The 24,338-nt window shown below is 42.6% G+C and overlaps 1 protein-coding gene across 1 annotated transcript in view; it reads left to right on the top strand.

The window, feature by feature from the left end:
- The window catches only part of fbxw8 (F-box and WD repeat domain containing 8), a 31,437-nt gene that overhangs the window by 4,319 nt on the left and 2,780 nt on the right, over positions 1-24,338 (top strand). Inside the window, exons 6-10 of the mRNA XM_061730532.1 lie at positions 2,944-3,101; positions 3,871-4,067; positions 4,179-4,397; positions 17,613-17,740; positions 23,445-23,618. Of these exons, the coding sequence (XP_061586516.1) occupies positions 2,944-3,101; positions 3,871-4,067; positions 4,179-4,397; positions 17,613-17,740; positions 23,445-23,618 (876 nt within the window). The remainder of the gene's footprint in view (positions 1-2,943; positions 3,102-3,870; positions 4,068-4,178; positions 4,398-17,612; positions 17,741-23,444; positions 23,619-24,338) is intronic.

The following is a 24,338-nucleotide window of genomic DNA, read 5'->3' as shown; positions in this document are numbered from 1 at the left end:
TATCGACATTCTATCAGCTTTGTCTTCCACATATTTCTTGTAAAATCTGAATCTGGGAGGCTCCATGAAAATCCTTGATTAGATAGGCAGATGTTCACCGATCTGACTTTATCACTCTCAGTCCTGGTCCCGGTGCCTGGGGTTTGCATATCAGCCAATACCTGATACGCCACAATACCAATGCTGAATAAATGAGCTAGTGAACTAAAGGCGTCAAGGTTCATGTCAACATTTCTTTTCAAACTAAACAATATTTTTCTATGATAAAAATGTCACAAAACAGCACACACGTATGTGTAATGAATTGCTATTTAATCCAAAAAATAGAAGGTTGTACACCAGTAGAAACAAGTATAATAGGAATCTATACTTGTTGCTGCTGGTGCACAATCTTTTCTTAGTATTTATTAGAAAATAATTATTTTTTTTATTCACATTAGTTTTCAAATTCCTGAGAGGCGACCACTTTATATATGTTAAAGCAAGAGAAAACGTGTTTTTCATAATAGATCCCCTTTAGATACAGACGATCCAATTCTCCTGTCCACACTTTATGAGAAATTGGAAGCAAATTAGTCTTGGGATGAATCAACTTTTCTTTTTTTTTTCCTTTTAAATCCTAACGTATGAAATGATAAACATTTTATTAACTTTCTATTTGACATTTTTAGTATATATCGAAATTAAAGGCATCCAAATCTTTTCTAAATAATAACTTGTATAATTAAGAATACATTGAATTTTTTTCGTTTGTTTTTAAATGTTTGTATATTTTTTTAATTGTTTAAAATAATTTTTATTTTCATTTCATGTGGGCGGGGCAGAGTTCTCATGTACCAAACGTGATAAATCCAGCATTAAAGGTTAAGCAAATCGTAGATGATCGCAAACTGTTAAACACTAGATGATACTCTTTGTGTAGTCAGATATCGCTATAAGGTTTCATACCGTGCGAGACGTGTCTCAGCACTTGAATCTTTGAGTTGATTTCATAGAGACAATACATTTGAGCACAAATCTGTGATTTCTGATTAAGAAACGAACGATTATTAGTTTTGAAGCCAGAGCACTGGTATCTGATAGTTCGCCGTGGAAATAAATGACAGCTGTGAGTATTAAAGTGAAGACCTTGAAAGTAGCTTTTTATAATAAAAATGAATTAATTGTCACTGATGCATTTGGGGTTTTCAGCCTTTCTCGTAAACAGTAGTAGTAGTAGCAGCAGTCGCAGAGGTTGTTGGAGAAGGAGAGCACAAATGAGCGTGTAAGGCAGCTCAACCCGAGCCGGAGTGGTGCGACTGGGACGGTGATGAATCGTCTGGGGCTTCGGAGCTCAATAGACGACCCACAAGGAGACACGCAGCGTCTCCGGGGACAAATGTGATTAGATTCCCACAAGTCTGGCTGCTTCTCCTCGGAGGAGACTGTATGTTTGTATGTATATGTATGTATATATATATATATATATATATATATATATATATATATAAAATATTTATATACGTGTGTTTGTCACATCAGCAGACACGCGTTACCAAAACAGTCAAAAAATCTAAATAAAAAAGACGTATCTTGCTCAATATGAACGCAGTTTTATACACACACACTATTAACAAATTCATGATGTCAATACTTTCTCCACTAAAGGCATTTAAAGGGTCATTCATCTCGGTGAAGGGACCTGAATTTGTTTATCTGGGAAGGAATCAATGGCAGTTAAGAGTAATCAAGAGTGATTCAATTGGGCCCACAAAATCGTATTAGTTAAGCGGTGGAATGAGATTTGGCACTTAAAGGAGACGGGAGAAAGAGTCTCATTAACCCAACAGCTCCCACGGTGGCAGAAAGTCCAGATCTGCTGAGGTCTGATGGAAAATCTGAGCCCAAACTTTCCTGCCGACAAAAGTTTTGAGGACTTTGTTGGATGAGATCCGGTGTCAGTTGGTAGCTGGTATTGTGGTGATGTACCAATTAAGCAAAACGCTTTTGCATCTATTGTTTCCTTCCTGCCAAACCCTGTAGAAGCCACACACACGTACGGCTGCACACATGTGCCCCCCGTGTCAGACTGTCACACGGCTGCAGCGTGGAAACTCGCTGAGACCTGATGGGATCTGCGAGGCTGGCAGGGTTGTTGCCTCCTGCGGAGAGAGCTAATCAAACTGGGGTGACGAGCTCTGGAGCGGAGGGGGTTCGGTTCAGAAATATCCCCACTCTGTCAGGAAGGAAGAACTCAACAGGAGAGAGCTATTTTCCTTCAAATGGGCTTATTATGATTGTTTGCACACATTTATTTAAACTCTCAGTTACCTGTAGAGGAGCTTTAAATCTGGCTTAACTCAAAAAGTTTAATTATTTCAGACTACTACAGAATTCATGAATATAAGCAGATTTGGCCCAAGTGTTTTCTGATTGGTTGAATTCCTGGAGGTTTGCAAATGGGCGGAGCTAAACCCATTTTTAACCAGGGATGCCTGATACCATAAAAAACCCAAACATGCGATATGTGTTATCATAGTTGTGATATTTGAACCAATACTTCAGCTCATGGTGTTAATTTATTTAGATTTTGCAACTGAAATCGACCCCTAACAGTAGAAAGCCTGGCTGACCATATAAATGAATGTATTATTCCTTTTTCAGCAGGAAAGTTTTATTAAATTGTATGAAAAATCTCATAAGAAACATTTAAATTGGTGGCATTTTGCAATTTAGATAAATTGTCAATATATTACACAATCCTGTTTTTGAGATATAAACACAGGATCATTTTCTATGTCCGAAACATTTCCTGTGTCTGACTGCAAAACAGAGTCACAGCAAGTAAGAGAGGAAAGATTCAGGGTTGACGGACATTTCCCAACATGGGAAAAAAATAATGCAGCAGTTCTTTATTCGCCTTTAAAAAAAAATGTGAAAGCTGACTGTTTTCCTGGATTTCAGGTACTCGTCCGGTGACGTTAGGCTCTGGGACACGCTGCACTGGGACTCCACAGCCTCGTACCTGAAGGCTAACGGCCTGTCGGCGAACACAAACCCCCGACCACTCGTCAGCCACGTGCAGGTCAACGTGTCGGTGGCTGCTGCTGCGTACGAGGACGGTAGGTGGACGGGAGTGTGGTGCGGTGGCAAGCTGCAGAACACTTGTGGCACTTTTCCACTAGCACCTACTCGGCTCTGCTCATCTCAGCTCGGCTCGACTCAACTCGACCTGGTTTCTTTTCAATAACAATTCAGCAACCAGAGCAGAAGTTGCTGTGACGTATTTGATTGTGTGATCTAAATAAAGACAACAACACTAAAGATTTAGAACCTGGAGGAGATGATATACAGTATGTGCTGCTTGGTCTGTGACTTTTGTTAGATATCAAGTTAAAAATGAGAGTGAGAGAAACTTCAAGCGGCAACGCTTTTTAATTTTTTTTAGTTTGTCTCGGCGCTGCTGAAAAGTCAGTTGGTAGCCTCGAGCAGCTATGAAGTGACAGAACTACTGGTGGATCTTGTCCTTCCTTATCGCCCGTCTAGATCCCTTTTTAATTCTCTCCTCAGCCACCAGGTTTATGAAAATCATGAAACAGACTTTTGACTCAGACGTCAGATACAGCTGACTCAGCCGCTTAGAACCTCGGCAGAATAGTTACAGAAAAAGTATCTACTCGGCACGGGTAGACCCCTAGCCTAGTGGAAAGGCGCCAAGGCAAGGCGAGTCGTGTCGGGCCGAGTAGGTACTAGTGGCCATTGGTGTTTAGTAAGAAAGAACAGTCGTGATGTAAAGTATGATACAAAAGAGGTAAAACAAGTATTTAATGTACTAAAAGGTGCAGGGTTCTTTTGTGCATATGAAATGACTACGGGACTGTTTGGACGTAGGTTGTGTGGACTTGTGGAGCACAGAGAGCGGGGGGCAGCCCCTCCACCACTACCAGAGTCCAGGGAGGATCCAGGCTTTAGCTCTGAGCCCAGACAGTCCCGTCCTGGTCTCGGCCGCCGGATCACAGGTCCGGCTCGACAGCGCCAATGACCGTGGCTACTGGAGGACGGTCAGCCAGGTTCAGCTACCCAACCCTGTAAGCTCCTGTCTTCTTCTGTATGAAATGCCTCATAACTACTGGATATGTCTGTTTATGCACATTTCCTGTTTTCTCCTTATGCACTCAGTACTGTTATTGCCCCGACAGGTGCAGAGCCTGGTTTTAGTCCCGGGCAGGGAGGACCAGAGTCCGCTGGCGGCTTTAGCCGCCGGAGATGTGGTCTACATGTTGGATCCCCGAGAAGAGGAGCCACAGACGCTCCACTCGGTCTACGGTCATCCCGTCACCTGCCTGGACGCCGCCGACTCCCTCGTCGCTTTCGGTGTGAAGCGCACAGGCTGGGCCATGCACGACGGAGGCAACAAGGTGGGTGCCGTTTCCCTCAGCAACTTCTGCTATTTATGGAAGTGGACATCAGTCATTTTTCTCTTATCTAGAGCGCCACGGCCATCACACCTCACACCAGAACACATTTCAGATTATGGGCAAAGAAAGTTTGTATGAACCAGAAGCTGATCATTGCTACGCTGGTGTTAGCAGAAACTTCTGCCTTAACGAGTTCAGAGTCCATTATGTGTGTTTCCTATTGGCTGGACTGGACTGTGATGTCATATCAAGTGGCCAGAAGCTCTCCTTCTCACGAACACTCAAGCGTCCCGTAGAATCTGACCAATCAAGCAGCCCCTATCTTATGGTATGGTGTAGTTACCTTAGTTAGTCCTGAAATAAAGCATGTGACCGTGGCGTTCATGAGACCTGAATAAATCATGTAGTTTAGCAGAGAAATAAAACACCTCACACCTCCTTTGTTTTGAGCAAATGTAAGAATTCAACATTGCAACAGCTTTGGTAACATCCAAACATGGACGAGCCCACTTTAGTCCCAACAGCACGCTGGCGTGGTCAAGTCACACAACTGCTTCTGCACGGTGCAGACATACATATGCATACAGTAATACCCAATAGTTGTGCATTTTTATGTTTAGATAATGACATAAATGACTTAGTATAACTCCTTTTGAGAGAGAATAAAAGTTTTTTTGTTTGTTTTTTTAAACTTGAATTCACTTCATTGAACATTTTAGGTCTATGTTTGCGATCTAAACTCACATTTCCATCTTCAACGACCTTTTCTTATGTATGGTCACATGTTTTTTTTAATGAAAAAGTTAATTTTCTGAATTTGTTTTAGTTTTTTAGATATGTTTTACAGCATACACTATATACAGTATGTTAATTGTGGATAATAATGATATGGTCCTATAGCATAGATTGTGCTGATAAAAAAAGGATAGTAAACAAACATTTTATTGGATCTATAAAGTAAAACCAACGTAGCTCAAAACCGCCAAAATGTCAAGCACCTCCACAGCGTAAAAATATGCCCTTTTTTGCCACTTTGATCCCTTTTGCAGGATCTTAACATGGAGGGAGAGACTTTTGTAGCCTCCAAAAGAAAAAATACTCCCCATGCTAAAAAAAACAACTCTTGTTTGGAGTTGTACCTTTTACAGTCAGTACTCCTTCATTGTTGTGGAATTACAGTTATTTGTATGCTGATGGAAGGGATGCAGCTCTATGGCGAGTAAATATGAATGTTGGCGAACTACGTGGCACGACCTGCACGCTCCGCACTGTGTGAATGTGGCGGATAGATAGTATTTCTGCAGAAACTCTGAAGGTTTTGGTATAAGACCATCATCAGTTTAGTAAAATACTCTCCTTCCCTTTAGTTTTCTGTAATGCAGAACACAACATCCATGTTGTTATCTATCAAGACTCTATACTCTGCTTGCATACACATGTTCATGTTCATCTGTGTAGATTGAACTGGGTCTCTTGGTGGTGCGATCACGATTACTTTACGTCCCCTTAGAAATGTCGGTCATGTTCTGCAGGGATTTGCTTCTGGTAGAAATAGCCATCTTAAATTGCCCCAATCCCTCCCTGGACGCTGCTCTTAATTACTGCACCCTTTAAGTGTACTTTGATCAAGTGTTGTCTCTTAACCCACTTGTGTTTGGTTCTAATAATACCGTGTTTCCAAGGACCCCGTGGAGCTAATTGACTTTTAAGCCTTTACTTAGTTTAAAGAGCCCTGAGACGGGCTGCTCTGCCGGGAGCAGGAGGTTACTACTGCGGGTTCATCGTGTTCTCAAGTGTACTTCATCCAGTTCTTTTCTTAAGAGGAAAATATTTAAAGGTAAAAAACTTCAAAACATACACATATTTAAATACTGTTTTTGATTCCTGAAGATTTCAGCTTCAGCAATGTACTGTGGAGGAACAATAAACCCCGTCCCCCTGTGTGTGTTTGGGAGGGATGTCTTTTGGCAAAACTGATGCAGTGACATCATCGTTGTTTGAACAGCAGAGCTGCAATATGGTTCTGGTCTTTCAGCGGAAGCAAGAAAGCAGTGGACCAAAGCAGGAGGAGCATTGATGTCTGACCATGAGAGAGCTTTCACGCCGACTGAGATGTAGGCAAAAATGTGCTCTCCTGCTTTGTTTTTGTTAAAGAAGCAGCAAAGAGTTTTTTTTTTCATGTGGAATTATCACTTTCATTCGGATGAATATTAGATTTCTTTCATGAAGTGTCTTCTGGCTCTTGTTGTCTCTCATCTCTGGTTTCACTCACTATATGACTTTCACGCATCAGCAATGTTGAAACCAGCTCCCAGAGATATAGAGGACATTATGACTCAAGAAAACAGTGATCTTAGTGAGAGAGCAGGAGATTTGACCAAGAGAGGCCGAAGCAATTAAACCTCTACTACTATGAGGAGAATCTGAAATTCTGAAATCCAGACTGAAGATTTCAATGACTTTGCTACAACATACCAGCTCAGCCCCGGCTAACCCAGCAACAACTTAGCTTAAGTAGTAAAGGTGCTCACACATTGGCTCTTCCTCATCGCTATCCCATCCTTCCTTCTTTTTTGCCATTGAGGCTAGTCTGCTAGTTTTGGCTGTCGTTTTCCCATCATGCATGTCGGCAGAAGTCACTTGTGAAACCCGAATGATGATTTTGACTCGATTACTGTACAACAGAAGCCCCAGCTTTCCTATCACTGCAGCGTGTTGTTTATATGCTAAAGGTATCTTTTAAAGTTCACCTGCATGCAGGTAGTCAAGGTTTGAAGTCATGAAAATTTAATTCATGACTTCATGATTTAATTTTCTCCAAATCCTTCATATAAATTAAGAATTTAATTGGTCATGTTTATCTCTCTTAGGCTTTTATTATCTCATCTGAAAACTTTTTTCTCCTTTTTTCTAAAGTTTTTTGCAGGTTGTCTTTTGGTTTTGGACCGTTGGTTTTTGTAGAACGAGATATACAAAGACGAAGTTATCTTGGACTGTCGGAAGCTTGTTGCCATTTACTTCCTTTTTATAGACAGTTTATAGCTGTTATTATTTATTAGTTGTTCAATAAACTAAAAGCAAATATTTGTTGTTTTTCTAAATTCAGGTTGAAATTATGAACATATCGTATGTGTGCTAAATCTGAATTTCAGACCTTCCGAGGTTTGAAATGACTTTACGATAAACAGTTAAAGTATAATAAGACTCTTACATGAAAGTGCTGGGGAATTGTTGTTCATGTAAAAGCACAATTTTTAGCCACGGCTTTGTCATGATGCTCTGATTTGTTACATTAAAAAATTCCACAACAGATGGGAACCCTGAAGTAATGACCAGTTGGGGAGTGATGCACCTCCTTCCTTCCTCTGTGTTTTAACTGATGCTGACCTGTTACTGATATAGACATGTTTACTGATGATTACAAACTGTATTTATTTAGTACCAATGCTGCATTCAGGAACAAATGGGAAAGTGGAATTTTAGACCTGAAAGTCAGTAACAGGTTGGCTTCCTTAGTTCTCACCTCCAAAGTAAAAGTTGCTTCATTGAACATTTTAGGTCTATGTTTGCGATCTAAACTCACATGTCCATCTTCAACGACCTTTGTTATGTATGGTCACATGTTCTTTAGTGAAAATAGTTCATTTTCTGAATTTATTTTTGTTTTTTATTGTGCATTTTAAAGCCTACAGTATGTAAATCGAGGATCATAATTATAAGGTCCTACAGCATAAAAAGGGTAGTAAACATTGATTTAATTGGATATCTAAAGTAAAACCAAAGAAGCTCAAAATGGCCAAAATGTTGAGCACCTCCACAGTGTAAATCTGCCTACAGTAAAAATGTGTCCTTTTGATCCCTTTTGCATGATCTTAACATGGAGGGAAAGACTTTTGTAGCCTCCAAATAACAAAAAAACTTGTAGTTGATAGTTGAATCTAACATCTTGTACAGAACAGTGACATCATTTTCAGATCTTGTGAATTTCTTCAACACATAGGCTGCGTCCCAATACTCCCCCTCGCCCTCGTTTTCTTCACTAACCCTAACTTTTGCGCGTTCCCGTGAAGGTAGTGGTATGAAAATTTCCCAGAATGCTTTTCGTCGTCATTTGCGGACTGAATCAAAAAAAAAAACATGGCGGACATTTCTTATTTTTTTGGGAATAAAATCAATATTTTGAGTTAGTTTCTGCATAAAAATGCATTTTGATTACATTTCTCGGCGCAAACCAATATTTTACTTTCATAATATTCACTCAGTGAATGTACATAATCCCTTTTTTGTCCGTTGTTCGCTAAGATCGCACCGGAATATGGTTACGTAACCTTACGTAAGCGACGCCGTAGGTTACGTAAGCTACGCCATAGGCTGCGTCTATTTAACGCGGACCTAAACTCTGGAGCCGGCAGACAGAAATCTCTAAATTTCGGAGCAAATTTCTTAACAGGCGTAGCTACAACTGTTAGATTTCATCTATTAAACCAACATCTTCCTAAATGATTTATTTCAGCCAGCGTAATTCTCAACAGAGCTGCGTCCCTGGAGAGAGTTTCTCTCCCGGGACGACGCAGCAGCTTGACCCGGCGGATACGTCTCTTCTCGGGCTGTGAGCTGAGGCTGCTCCCCGGGGGCGGCTCTTCTCATCTCCGAAAACATCGGGTCAAATTTCTTAACAGGCATTATTTGGATAAACTGAGCCCCGGTTGCGGATCTTAAGGTTACCTTTATGCCTGAAAAAATATTAAAACTTAATAAAGTGCCGATGTGGCAGGGTGCGTGCCACGGGGGCCCGCCCGAAGGATGGAGAGACACGAAGCTTGTGCAGACCCTTTTTATTTAACAATTAAACACCCAGACCACCCACACACAGTGCATAAGCACCCAGCATGACAGCAGTTCATCCGACCTTTTTCTGCTCTCCAGCTCTGCGTTATAAAGGCAGGCCGGGTGGAGGCGTGGCAGCCACTCAGGTGGATGGGACCCAGGTGCGTGTCCCGTCAACCTCTCCACCCGGCCACAGCCATATTAACAGCGCTACAGCTGAAATTAAAACAGCTTTTGGCTCTCTGCTTCCTGATCAGGGTAGGGATGAAAACTAGGGGGAGTAGGAGAAATGGGACAGGCACCTGGGCCAAGTGCCCTAGATCTCAAGTGCCCTAAAATCTCCCCCTTCTTTTTAAGGGGTTAGGGAAGAAAAGAAGGGCGAGTGAAGAAAAGTAGGGGGAGTATTGAGATTGGGCCATAGTTTCAATGCTGGCTGCACAGAGGATAAGTTATGATAAGACCTTAAAATTGAGCAGGAAAAAAACAGAGCAAAATAAAAGAAGTTTTACACTTTTTTTTAACCTTTAATCATAGTTGGAAGTGTCAGATCCTGCAACGTCATCTTTAGAAGTAAAAGTTGCTGGTCAAGATGGACATGGGAAGGTTGAATAATTCTAGTTTCTTGTCCGTGGGTCTTATTTATTTATTCCTTTATTTATTGTCCAGACAAAGTCATCACTAAAGTGACAGGGTTTATGGTTAGTTGTTTTACATAATATTTCAGCTTTAACACAATTTTCAGCCGTGCATGTAAATGAGTCTCATGATTTTGTCAACACAACTCATCTTACTCTCCAAATCCAATATTTTGGGGGATATGCTGTGTTTGCTGTCTGATTAGCCCTCCAAATATCCAACGTTTTTGAAGGACTCCCAGTTGTTCTGATGAAGTCCCTCGTCTTCATCTCCAGTCAGTTTCACATGGTGCTGCATTTCCTGCAGCCTGTGAGTCGACTGCACAAAGCTGTAGCACCAGTCTCAAGCAAGTCTCTGCTCGCTTCTGAAAGTCTCAAAGTTTCTTTATTTTCCCTCCGATGTCTCAGTCAAAAGTCCCTAAATTATGCCGGTGCATGATGAATTTATCTCTCCCGCTAATAAACATATCTTACGGATTTAATTATCTTGTCTGTCACTTGTGTCACGCTTCTTTCAGCAGTTTTGTTTCGCTGAGGAGACGAAGCATGATTTGGCAGCAGCTGGTTCTGCTGTCTTCAGAGAAGAAACATATGCTTCATTAAAACCTGTCATGTTGCACAGAGCTGGTATCCAAGGAAGTTTTCTCGCACCTTTTTTCACACCCAAGAGCGACACGTTTTTGTTTTTTTGCCTCGACTTGCACTGTTTCCATCTCAGTCATGTCAACTTTATTCAGACTCAATCATTTGCTTTGAACAGCAAGATCTCTTAGTCTTATTGTTCCTACCGTATCCTGAGTTGATGCTCACCACGTGGCTGATTATTCCACGCTGCCTCATCTCTGCTGGATTTGTCCAGCAGTATGTTTGTGTGGCCGAGGCCAGGCTCCAGATCCTCGTTAGTACTTGTCTTCCTCTTGTCAGCGGACCAGCATCACCCAGGCAGCCACCCAGCTCGTGGCTCTGCATTCAACACGAGTTGGCATCCAAACTGGCAAACTGTTCGCCCACTGCAGTGGATCTACCACACAGCGCCAGTGTTTTCAGAAAACCAGCAGTTTCCTCCCAAATTTCAGATAGTTAGATGCATGGAAGGCCTGATGAGGCCATAAATGTACATACCTCCTGTACGAATGAGTGCCTAATAATAATAATTATTATAATAATAATAATAATAAAATACAGGAAATAAAGTAAAAATACTAGAAATTTGGCATCCAAGAATGACCGTCTGTGGTCCCTCCCCGTGAACACAAACGGAAACCTCCACAGATCGCACCACTACTTTTTCCTATTGGGTTCCTTTGCATCCAAGTGTGCAAGACTCGGGTGGGTCCATGCAGGTTCCCTGTGGACGAGTTGTCTGCTGACTTTATCGTGCACGGTTCACTCTAGATGAATATCCTCAGTGATCCTCTGATGACACGTTGATAGAAACAGCTGTGGTTGTAATTATGTCTGCAAGTGGGTCTAAACTCGCCCAGATTCTGTCCTCTGTCCAGACGGCGACGCTGTTTCTGAGTCTGTTTTTGCCCAGTGCAGGTCCTTGGCGGCTGCCGCCCTGCATGTTTCAGATGTTACTCAAATGTAATTGATCAGTAGCAGAACTTGACGACAAGCTGGTTGTGATCTGTTGAACTGGATCATCTCTAAAACAACGCTGGTCCTATAATACGTGGCCCTGGACGGGGAAACGCTGCTGCGTCTGCTCAATGTGCAACAGTTAGTACCCCCCCCTTCTTTTAATCCTATGCAAAAACATAGTTAGTAAATATAAGCACAAACAACAACAGAACCTTTTGTCACTTTTCCACTACCTACCTACTCAGCCCGACTCGCCTCGGTTTGGTTCTTTCCCACTAGGGGTCTAACGTCCCGAGTAGATACTTTTTATGTACCTATTCTACCGAGGTTCTAAGCGGCTGAGTCGGCTGTATCTGACGTCATCACACTACTCGCCACCGATTGGTCGGGGGGTTGGAGTCAGACGTCTGAGTCAGGAAGCGGGAATCAACGAAAGAGCGACTCTGACGGCGGGTTCTTGTTCATTTTATGCGACAGGCAATGGCAGCGCAAAAGTCTTTTTGGTGATCCAACTCTGAGGTGCAGATGTTCATAAACCTGGTGACTGAGGAGAGAATTAAAAAGGGATCTAGACGGGCGATAAGGAACGACAAGATCTACCGGCAGCTCCCAACGGACTTTTCAGCAGCGCCGAGACAAACAAAAAAGCGTCGCCGCTTGAAGCTTCTCTCACCCTCATTTTTAACCTGATATCGAACACAAGTCACAGACCCAGCAGCACATATATCATCTCCTCCAGGTTCTACATCTTTAGTCTTCTTCATTTAGATCACACAATCAAATACGTCACAGCAGCTTCGCTCAAACCTCCTACTTCTGCTCCAGGTGCTGAATTGTTATGGAAAAGAAACCAGGCCAAGTTGAGTCGAGCCGAGTAGGTACTAGTGTAAAAGCGCCATTTGTTACCATACTGTAATTTATACAACAACAAGAAAAAAGAAGAAGAAAAAATGCAAGTATCCTCATGATTCAGTTACCTGTAGATCTCCCTACAGCAGCAAGAACTTCTTGGACATTCATTTATCCACAACTCACTGAAGGTCTTGTCTTCATTTTTAACCATTATGATATATTTTCCTTTTGCATTACCAACTTTCAACCAAACTTTAGTTGTTGGCCTCCAGAATACTCCAATATTTAGAGGTTTGTGGAAGATTCTGTAATTCCAACCCCAAATCATCGCCCTTCCACCACCGTGCTTCACAGAGGGTACGATGGGTTTTGCCAGACGTCAGAACTCCACTTTGGTATTCACATCTGTCATCTGTCTTTGTGGTTTGTTCAGACGCAGTTTTGTGAACCTCAGCTCTACAAATGAAACTTCCTGCCAAACCTTCCAAACAAACCATACTCATTCAGTCTTCCTCTACTTGGGCTGCCTGGGCTCTGAGATTTTACTTTTGCATCCTTTGAAGCTTTGCTTTGTGACCTTGGAGTCAATTTTGCTGGAACGTCAGCTCCTGGGAAGATTAGCAACTGTCTTGAATGTTTTCCACTTTCGTACATAAACCACCTCCTGGATTTAAATAAGAAAACAGGTAATAGCCTTCCATTGGATAATTACAGCATGGATGACGATCCTGATGGAGTGAGTAGTTTCTCATTTCTCAACCAACCATGTCAGAAGATACATGCTGTTCTTGTGGACAAGATAATAATCTGTTCAAGGACAGTTAAAATATTGGCATTAGGCAAAGAAAACATATCGAAACTGCTAAAATTGGGTTAAGACTGTTCAACCCATTATTAAGAACTGTAAGGATAGAGGTGATGATGGGCGACCATAATCTTAGAGGGAGATGTGGTCGGAAGAAAGTCAATAGAGGTCACGGCTATATTTTATCATAAAAAGTAAGAGCATTTCCACACCAACAATGTGAAGGGAAGTCAGGAGATTGGGATTAAATGGCTGTGAAGCCCGAAGGAAACCACTCATCAGTGAGGATAAGTCAGAACAAAAGTATTTTGGGAGCTTAAAGGTCGGATTCTGGAGCAATGGAAGCAGGTCATGTGGTCTGAGACAGGTTCACCAACGTGATGGACTCATCAGGGTAAGAGCAATGGCGGATAAAGAGATGCTCCCATCATGCCTAGTGCCTACAATACAAGCCTGTGGGGGCGAGCTATGATCTGGGGTTTCTGCAGCTGGTCAGGTTAAGGTTCAGCGACGTTGTGAGGTCAGCTGACCACCTGAAGATACTTAACCACCAGGTTCTTCCATCAATGGACTTTTTTTCTTCCCTTTTGGCACAATCATATCCCAAGAGGGCGGTGCCAGGAGCTCAAACTGTGAAACAGTGAATCTCAGTGTTAGACTCTCCCGTCATTAATACAAGATGTATCTAAACAATGAACACAACCAGAAATAGATGTGGTGACATCAGAGAGGCTTATTGGAGCGACGCCACAGTGCCTGTGTGCTGTAATGAAAGCCAAAGGCGGTCCAACGAGATATTAGTGTGTGACTTTTTGTCAACTTTGCAATTTTCAACTATGATATCACATTAAGCCTGTTTGTCAGTGCAAAACGTTGACCTCCAAATAGCTTAGAAATGACTTATAACCATTTCCAGATTGATGTTCAGCGTCTTTTAGACCTTCGCTTACGTCTTTCCTGGTTGGCATTGTGTTAACATGCACCTTACTTATCATTGCCCGCTTCATTTTTCTTTTTGGTTTCACTTTCGTAGATTATGGCAGGGTCAGCAAAAAATAACGTTCATCTGAGGTCATATTTGTGTCGTTGTCATGGTAACTATGATTTCATTATCTTTTGCATGCTTAACAAAACAAAACAAAACATAGGTTTAAAAGTCAGAGCACTAATTTTTCCCAGGACTGTTTGAGCCTCTGCACAACGGACTGAGAGTAAGAACTAAACTGGGTCTAGAAATGCTAATTAGAGTGTCGTCTAAGAGTTGAGCAGTGATTTTTTTTTCTTTGTACATGATGTGAGTTTAAAAGTGTGCGGCTGCTTAATCTGGAAATAAACAAATAACCTGAAACGACAAAGCTCTAATTTATTCATGCGGTCCAGTGGACTAATCTCTGTTTGTTCACATGGTGTCTAAGCAAATGTCGACTTGAACGCACATTCGCTTCAGATGTGTGTGTTTGTGGAAGATTGTGACGGGCAGTGATGCACGGCGCCAGCAGGGTTCGGGGTTTCATCTCAGCAGGCAGCTTCGCTGGCGAGATCCTTGCCTCGGCGCAGCAGATCGCCGCTGGGATCCTAGATGTTTCCTGCTACCACTGTACGATACGCCAGACAGACCCGACATCGGAACTTTGTGCAAATGTATTCAGAGAAACAGGCCAAAAAAAAAACATTATTTTGAAAGTGGGAAGAGTAATTAGTAAAATATCTCCAGTAATAGAGTTTCTTTGGTGAAAGGATGACCCAGCGACGCGCGTTGTCCTCGCTGCTCGTCTGCAGCCGTCCTCACAAACAAACCCTCAAAACAAGCTGCTTCTCTGCTAACGGCCCACGCTGTTAACACGGAGCAGCTTCTTCACCTCCCTCGCCAGCAGGTCTTCATGCTGGTGGCCGTCCTGGGCACATCTTTGATAAAAGCATCCCTCCAAGTCCGCGGTGATTCATGGGGAACAGCAGGCTGAACCTCGTTTCCGCGGTCACCCCTCTCCCGCGCCGTCCAAATCCTATCAAGCTGTCATTTCCTGGTCCAGAGCGATGCAGGGTTTGCCCCGGGGTGGTGCACAATTAAAGCTCCACTTGGCCCAAATAAAAGGGACACACAAGAACTTCTGGCATCTGCTCAACACTTACATCATGTCGCTGTTTTTTTTTTCCTTTCTACTTTCACTCCATCTCTTGCTTTCTCCGTTTCTGTCTTTCCTTTTCTCTCCTACCTTTTTGGCTGTGTCGTCCCCCCCCACTCCCCCCTCGGTTTAATTTCTTTATCGTTTTAATTATTCAAAGACGATTTTGCCTGGCGGCCATCCTGTTTGTTCTGTCTCGTTTGGATGAGAAAACACCAGCTGCTAATTGATCAATTAGGCCAGCTCCAGATGACATCATGGTAACTTGAGTGAAGAAAGTTAGACTGCAGCTCTCCAGCCAGAAGCAGAGCATATCTGAGGGTAACTGAAGCTTCCCTCAGATTGGTTTTTAGATGCATTTAGAGCAGAGACATCTGATCGTGTCCGTGTAAACTGAAACTAACAGGTTTTATTTTGCAGCCTTAAGACTTCCTGTTTGGTTTGCTCCTTTGACCACATGTTGCGGTTTCACAGCATCAGCCTCCAAACCTAAACGCAGCGCTTGAAATGAACTCCAAAGCTTCGTACTTGAGCTGATGAGGAAATGCAGAAGGAAGCGTCCACACCTGGACAGGTGCACAGCCGGGTCTGGGTCAGTTTGAACCAGAAGGCTCTCCCTCCGAAACTCCTCCCCCAGTCGGGGGATGAAACTATATAACTATACTTATTGGTGGTAAGAGGCTGAAATAGTCAGTGTCCAAATATTTGTGTACAAGTGTTTGCTTCATGCAGAGCAGTCTCCACCAGTAAAGATGAAGAAGGACAGATGTGGTCTGAATGCTCATTGGTCCATTTTAGACTGAAACAGCTCAATGTGACATAAAGTCCTTTATAGCAAGTTACACTCCTTTCTTTTTACTCCAGAGTCCTTATCAGCAAGGGAGACTTAAAAAGGAAAACAGAAATTTGCTGTAAAAGTTGTTCAATGTTTTGCTTTCTCAAATTAGATTGAAAGTTGATGTCGCTTTGAGGTAAATGGAATTTCAGCTCTAAATGTAACTGTTGATGCGCACTAAAGTTGATTTCGTCGATGAAAATTACGACTAAATAGCGTTGTCAACAAAATTTTATCCCCTGAGGAAAACGAGACGCAACAAAAATAATGGTCATGTGACGATAACAATAATTAAATATATAATGCAATATCGTAGACGAATAAAAACGAGACTAAAATGTAGATTACAAAATAAAAACTCTGCTAAAATGTGTCTTCATTTTCGTTGACCAAAACGAGACGAAATGTTCTAACAAAGATCCTTAATATCCATGTTTTAAGTAGTTTCCTCTGGTTTAGTTCTGCTGCTGGGTGACGTCACGCCCTCAATCCCAGTCGCTGCAGCGGGGAATCAGATCCAGAAGATGCAGCTGCAGGTTAGAGGCTGATGCCGTTAACGCAGAGCTCTAGGTTCACGTCAATTAAAAACAAAGTTACATAGAGAAAGGGGCCGATGGCCGGCCACGCGGGGATCTTCTCTGGGGCTGGGAGAAGAAGAAAAGACCATCTTTGGATACACTTTCCTACATAGACGTGGAAAAGAAAACTGAATGTGTCGTCAAAAAAGTATATGTTGTAAACTCAAATTAGAGTCTTCTGTATCTGGAATGAATGTATTCTTGAGTCTATAAGGTAACAATAATATAATAATAAGATAACCTTGTTTGAATTGTAAAATGGGTTTGGCTAAATACAATCTTTGACTAAAAGGAGTATGAACGTGACTAAAACTAATAAAAACTAAAATGATAGCTTGACCCATAGACTAGACTAAACAGGCTGACAAAAACAACACTAATCCACACGCCGTTGCCTGGACTTAAAAACACGATGAATGTTGGCATTCTCATGTTGGAACGTGCACTCCAGCAGGGTAGGAAAAAATCTATGATAGAAAAATCTAGTCGATCATTATATGCAGGTAATGAACCCAGATGATGATTCTGCCCCCCCACAGCCATTCACAGCAGACGATAGGTATGAAATTGCTTTACTCTTTTAAATCCTGTGGAAACATAAGGGAGTACTTGGTATTGCCCAAATAATGTTTTTTTCCTTTCCCTGTTAAATAAAAGTGTTTTTTATCTCTTTCTGAGGTTGTATTCACGATCCAATAGTTTTGCTTTTATGCAAATAAAAACAACAACGTAGCCTTAAATTGAAATAGGAGGAAGAAACTTTTGCATTTACCCATCAAGTCAAGCAGTTTTGTTTTTCTTCCGCAGTTTGTTCCCTGACAAATGATCAAGGAGGCAACTAAAATGCGTTTGAAGGTCCACTGTGTTTTTTCCCATGTTTGATGTTGGAAAACAAAACACGACGAACCTGAGTGGCATTTGGAAATGTTTCCGACGTTGATGCATCAAAAGATTGTGGTGTGATCCCGCGTTTCAGATCCACGTGTACAGCCTGGAGACGAGCAAGCCCGCCGCCTCCGTGGGGAACTCGCCGGGAGACTTCACGTGCATCAACCTGCGAGACGCCCCCCCACATCTGCTGGTGTGTGGAAACAAAGACAGGAGGTAGGGACTCAAACACACACAGATCCGTGCGGCCGGAGGACGCGTCCATCACAGATCCAAAGCACCTAGAGCAGTGACCATTATACGGTTTTCCTGCGTTGACCCCCCGGTGACAGAGGGAGGCCGGGGTGCGGCGTGGGCCACAGGTGCTTAGTAAATGTGTCGGAATAAAAATAAAGACGCGTGCTTTATTAATTTATTCTGTTTCCATAGCTCAGAGGAGAAGAAAGACAGGCATTCAGCGTCTGTGTGGAAGAGATGCTCCGTCTTTGTCTCCTCCATTACCTGCGAGCTGTGAAGACACACACATCCGTTCACGTACACACACGTGCCACATTCTGGCGCTCTGCTTGAGGAAAAAGCAACATAAAAGAGTCGTTCTCATCTATTCTGCACTTGTTAGCGGTGCTGCGCTGCACGAGCTGCCAGGGCAGCAGCGATGCCTGGCGTGTCTTCATTCAGACCTGCCCCTGCTGTTCCCATTCAGCAGCAGACCCATCTGGCTATTAGGCTGTTGGCTTCAAGAGAGAGAGAGCACATCGTCTTGTTTGCCCCCCCCCCCCCCCCTCTCTATTCTTACTAGTTACGACTAACAGCACCTGCAGGAAGACAAAGAAACACTCTGGTTTTATTTGTCAAGGGGCTTCACTCCTGGTTTTTACTTTCCCATCAGATTTCATGTAGAAGCGCACGAGCACGGGCACGAGCACAAGCTTGGCACTTCCACTTTGGCCCCAGCTGATGCAGAACGCGGTGGAGGACGGATGGAAACCGGGTGAAATGGAGGGACAATCTGCAGTCTTGGCCCTTGGACAGGGTGGCTCCCTGCCAAGGCCTAATGCATCCCTTCTTTTTATCCAAATGAGTTTTGTCCATTTTAGTTTCTTTGTTAGATTAAAGAAGCAAATGAGGGGTCAAGATAAGGGCGGTCTGGAAGAGGGCCACATCGTTGTAAAGAGAGAGAAAATGTGAGCATAGAGTGAATAGAGGACGGTAACGAGTACCTGTGTCAAGACAAATGGCTGTCGGTGGCAAGTTCATGGTTCTGAGTTCGTTAATGATCATCATCGTTGTGGTCTCTTATTTGGGAACACCTCTTTATTTACATTCAAGTCCAAAGTTAGTGATGTGCTGTCTTTTTAGATATGAAACGAGTGAAATCTGTGTAGCGATCCTCGGTTTCGCTGGGCGCCGTAGTCTTTATATCCCTGCAGAAGTCCGGTAACTCCGGTTCTGGGACTCTTTAATGGCTCATCTGGATCTTCAACTTCTTGTTCTTCATCTCATCCTCCTCAGGGAACTTAAATGCATCAATGAGCCTGAGCTAGTTATACGTTTGTAACATTAAACCAGCTGCACCAGTGTTTCCGCTAGAAAAAATTGGCACTGGACAATGTGACCGGCAGGGTTTCAATTTACCGGACAAATGTTTGAAATTCCGGTCACATAGGCTATATGAATTTATTGAGGTTAAAAATAAATCATATGCAGTAGTACGATATCAATGCAAGTCATTTAATAGTATTTTTATTGAAAAACAGGGTATTTAAAATAAAATAAGTCCCGTCAATTGACTCGCGAGCGTAACTTCAAAAAAATAAATAAATATTGCAGAAGCTTGCGCGTAACCTACAGCGTAAGGTACGCAGCGACGCGTACTCTACGCCGTAGGCTCTGCGTCGGTGCGACGCGGAACCATAAATCAACGCACACGTGGATGTCGGCGCCGCAGCTCCGCTTCCTCCCGGCTCCCGGCACCGGGGCTCGGCGTGTCCCTCCGCGGTACTCCCGGGGACTGTAGTCCCTAGTCCCGCAGCCCCAGTGAGTATTTTCACTGGACATTTTGACCGGAGAGATTATAAAATACCGGACTTCGGCATATTTTACCGGACAAAGTCCGGCAATTACCGGACAACGGAAACCCTGAGCTGCACATAATTTACAAGCAAATTAATGTATGCTAAAATAACAGATTTGAACCCTGCTCTCCCGTCCTATTCCCCCCTTTTTTTATCTTTTCTGTTTTCGAGTCGCCGCGATATAAACAAATACCACGTCTGGACAGGGGAGGAGAGATTTCAAAACAAGAATGAATAAAAAGAAAGGCGGTACAACGGTCAATACTGCCGATAACTCTCAATACATAAAGGAACGGAGGTTTACATAGTGTGACTTTAAATTGGTGCTAGTCTTATTCTTTTCACCTGACATCAACATTGCTTTCATTCCGAGTATAAAGTTCAGTTTGCTTTTTGTATATATGGACTTTTGCACATGTGGGGTTGTAATGATGGAAGAGTACGACTTTGAATTGATGGGGAGGTTTAGTTTAATTGCACGTTATTACAAAGCCTTTTTACTTTACATGAAATACCTGATAAAACGGTGCATGCATGTCTTGTTCCTCATTCTGCATCACTTAATTCATTTATTTGGCTCGCCGTCTAACTGGGTTATTGGGTTTGTTTCTGAATGGAGCGGATCTTAACCCCCAGGTTAAGTGAGTCAGGAGCAGACGGCCTGTACCAAACAGACTAATCCCGTCTCTTCGCGCTGAATCTGAAATACTGCCGAGGAAACGGTGATTAATGTCCGACTCGGGCCTCGGGAAAATGGCTGTTCTGCAGCGGCGACCCTCCCACACTTCCTCGTGATTAATGAAGAGGAGTCGGGCCAGTGACGGTTCACTGAAGACGGAGTTGCCTCCAGCGGGAGATTTATGGCTCTCCGTGGCCTGCCAGTAACGTTCGCCGCTCATTGTTTAAATGTGGACTTGCATGGCGTAATGCCCCTAAACGGGCAAAGCTGGCTGCAGACAAATTCACTCTGCCCATTTAACCATTTAAGTCTGATTCTTTTAAAAAGTTTTGAGCATGGAAATGAAATCTGTCCGAGTCCCCAGACTAAATGTGATTATGGTAATGAAGACTTGGAAGAAGGTTGGTGCTGGATGGAGTCATGTCCTGGATGCTTTCAGCTGCAATAAAGCCACAAAGACAACAGATGGAGCTGAAGGTCCCCCGGGCTTTTGTGGCTAATGAAACACACAAAGCAGAAATCCCGCTCTTATTGCCTTTTATTCTTGATCACAGTAGCACTTTAAAATGCATCATAATAATTACTACGGTAATCAGAGTATCACAACAGCATTTTTAAGGCTTTTTTTTTTAACCCCATCAGAGTTCATGAGATGCCAACAGAAAGATTTAAAGGAGACATCCTTTTCTACGTACTGTAGTTATTCAAATATCTACATGTTGCAACAGCTGCATTATTAAATAGTGTATTTGAGGGTTGATTTAACAAGCTGAAAACCTTCAGCCTTTAATTCAGTCTACTCCTGGATGGTGATGTAAACAGTATATATGTCTGCAGCGTGGTGTGGATACAGTCCCTGTAGGCAGATCCATGTCATCTTAACTTCCCTTAAAGAGGACTGTGCAGGCATCGCCACCACGCCCACCACCACAGTCACACAAACTACTGTCAGGAGACGCAACAGGAGGAGAGTTTGTGGCCTCTACTTCCCATTCTTGTTTTAACATGAATATTGAACCAGTGATCCGGCCATGAGATCTTCTCCTCCGCTCTTCCTGACTAGTTTATCCAGAACATGCTTGTGCTGCGGCTTTCCTCTGAAGCCGCTCTATGTTCCACTTCTGACCACATGGGGGCAGTATATTACAAGAAAGTGCATGCGTCAGCCCCTAGTGGAACAAAGTGGTGCTACAAGACGCCCCAGACCCTCCCAGTCATTAGCACCAGGGCCCGACATGGCCCCCCGTGTGGCCAGAGGTGGTACTGCTATATTGAGTGGCTTTACCCGGTTTACTGTGTGACATGTGAGAGATGCGTGCAGTCATCAGAACCGACAGGATTATTATTATAATAAGGCGGTGGTTCTAAACTCATCCAAACGCATGTATTTAGCCAATATTTTTCATTTTAAGTTCTGACTGCTTGACTATTTTCTCTCTCTGTAATAATTACATCCCCACTGCTACATATCCTTTGTCTTTTCTTAACACACAGGACTGTCTCAGAAAATTAGAATATTGTGATTTTCTGTAATGCAATTACAAAAACAAAAATGTCATACATTGGATTCATTACAAATCAACTGAAATATTGCAAGCCTTTTATTATTTTAATATTGCTCATCATGGCTTACAGCTTAAGAAAACTCAAATATCCTATCTCAAAAAATTAGAATATTCTGGGAATCTTAATCTTAAACTGTAAGACATAATCAGCAATATTAAAATAATAAAAGGCTTGCAATATTTCAGTTGATTTGTAATGAATCCAGAATGTATGACATTTTTGTTTTTTTAATTGCATTACAGAAAATAAAGAACTTTATCACAATATTTCTGAGACAGTCCTGTATGTACATTTTTCACACTTTTGTTTTCTTTTTTTTTTTTTTTTTATTGATCTTTTTATAGGAAACAACATACAATGAAAACATGGAAATCTGTAGTCAAACACACGCATTATACATTGTCTCCTTTTTTTTTTTTTTTTTTTTTTAAAACACACAAAACCTAACTAAGGAACAGAGTCTCTGTAGCGTTAAATAATAAATAAACAGATGAGCAAGAAATGATCAAAGGAGGAAAGTAATGTATGAGCAAAAATGCATACAAAAAACAAATGCAGTGGTGAATGTAGATGCCCATAAGTGATATCCCATTAACTGGAAATAAATAAAACATAAAAAAAAACAAATTAAGGAGATGAAAAGAAAATTAAGGGAGGGGGGGGTCAGTCGGTGGGTAGTCTTCAACGCGGTAAAGTGGTCTATGAAAGATTGCCATTTGCGAACGAATTTAGCTGCGTTGCCTTTTAAAGAGTATCTCACCTTCTCCAATTTAAGAAAAAACATAACATCACTAAGCCAAATAGAAATAGACGGGGACTTGGGGGATTTCCATAGAAGTAAGATACGACGTCTTGCTAAAAGGGATGTGAAAGCCAATACTTCTGACTGTGTGGGGCTGATATGTGAGGAGTCAACAGTGAGTCCGAATATTGCTAAGAGAGGGGCCATAACAACTTTTTTACCTAGAACTTTAGACATGATCACAGAATACACTTTTGTTTTCTATTGTAATTTAGTGGCCCAAATGTTCAGCTGCTCTTCATTTATTTGATTTGCTTAAATCTAAATTCTTGCATTCCCATCATAGTTTGGTACCATCATTAGTAGTTTTTATGCCTGTGATTTATGTGTCACCATTCCATATTTTTGGGGCCATTATTACCGTTATTTGTGTTTTTAAATGAGGACACATTTGGATCTGCGCCAGGGTAAAGGAGTCTGGAGTCGGGGAGCGCAGCGGCACATCTGCTTCAGCTCGGGTTCGGTCTCTTGTCTGGATGTTGAAAAGCTGCGGTTCTGCTTTCTGCAACACTTCCTCCACAAAGTGACAATAGCGGGCTTTTGTCTGTGAATGAATGCACTCTTTGACAAACTGTCTGCTTTTTTTGTTTTTTTTAAGTCTTATTTGAGTTCTGCCTCTGTTAGCTCAGGGAGAAATCTAAAGTTGTGATCATTTGTTTCTCCTCTTGTATTCAGACAGCTCTGTGTTGCAGCAGAAATCTTTAACGATTAAAGCCGAACAATCAAAGCCGCCGACGCAGCATGTGGTCACACAAATGTGTTTTGACTTGACAAAGATCCTTGTCCTGTGTGACGCAGGGTGAGAGTGTTCGACCTGAGATCCGGCTCCTCCGTGGCGTCCCTGTACGCCCACCACCTGGGCGTCACCTCGGTGCAGGCGGACGACTGGAAGATCGTGAGCGGCGGAGGCGAGGGGCTGGTGTGTGTGTGGGAAATGAGGATGAACGCTAAGCTGTGGGAGATGCACAACAGGTGGGATTCGGCAGGATAAACAGAAGTCCAAATCATTGTTGTCAAAGATCTATTTTTGTGGTTTCACACAGTTCTTTTGCAGCGATGGATGACCGTCTGGTAAATGATTTGCTGAAGCTGCACTGACAAACATGTATTTCCCTGAAATGTGTTGACAGATATAAGTTTACAAATGGGTATCAGTTTAACAGTAAGCCCACTAATGACACTTTTCCACTAGTACCTACTCGGCTCTACTAATCTCAGCTCGGCTCGACTCAAGTCGGCCTGGTTTCTTTTCCATAACAATTCAGCACCTGGAGCAGAAGTAGGAGGGTTGGAGCGAAGCTGCTGTGACGTATTTGATTGTGTGATCTAAACGAAGAAGACAACAACACTAAAGATGTAGAACCTGGAGGAGATGATAAATCTGCTGCTGGGTCTGTGACTTGTGTTCGATATCAGGTTAAAAAATGAGAGTGAGAGAAGCTTCAAGCGGAGACGCTTTTTAATGTTTTTTAATTTGTCTCGGCGCTGCTGAAAAGTCCGTTGGGAGCCGCGAGCAGCTATGAAGTGACAGAGCTCCTGGTAGATCTGGTCGTTCCTTATCGCCCGTCTAGATCCCTTTTTAATTCTCTCCTCAGCCTCCAGGTTTATGAACATCTGCACCTCAGAGTTGGATCACCAAACAGACTTTTGACTCAGACGTCTGACTCCCAACCTACTGACCAATCAGTGGCG

Source organism: Cololabis saira, chromosome 9 (genome assembly GCF_033807715.1).
Source record: "Cololabis saira isolate AMF1-May2022 chromosome 9, fColSai1.1, whole genome shotgun sequence".
In the NCBI taxonomy this organism is placed as follows: domain Eukaryota; kingdom Metazoa; phylum Chordata; class Actinopteri; order Beloniformes; family Belonidae; genus Cololabis; species Cololabis saira.
Note: the sequence above shows the minus strand (reverse complement) of the source record. Positions and strands in the feature narration are given on the sequence as shown.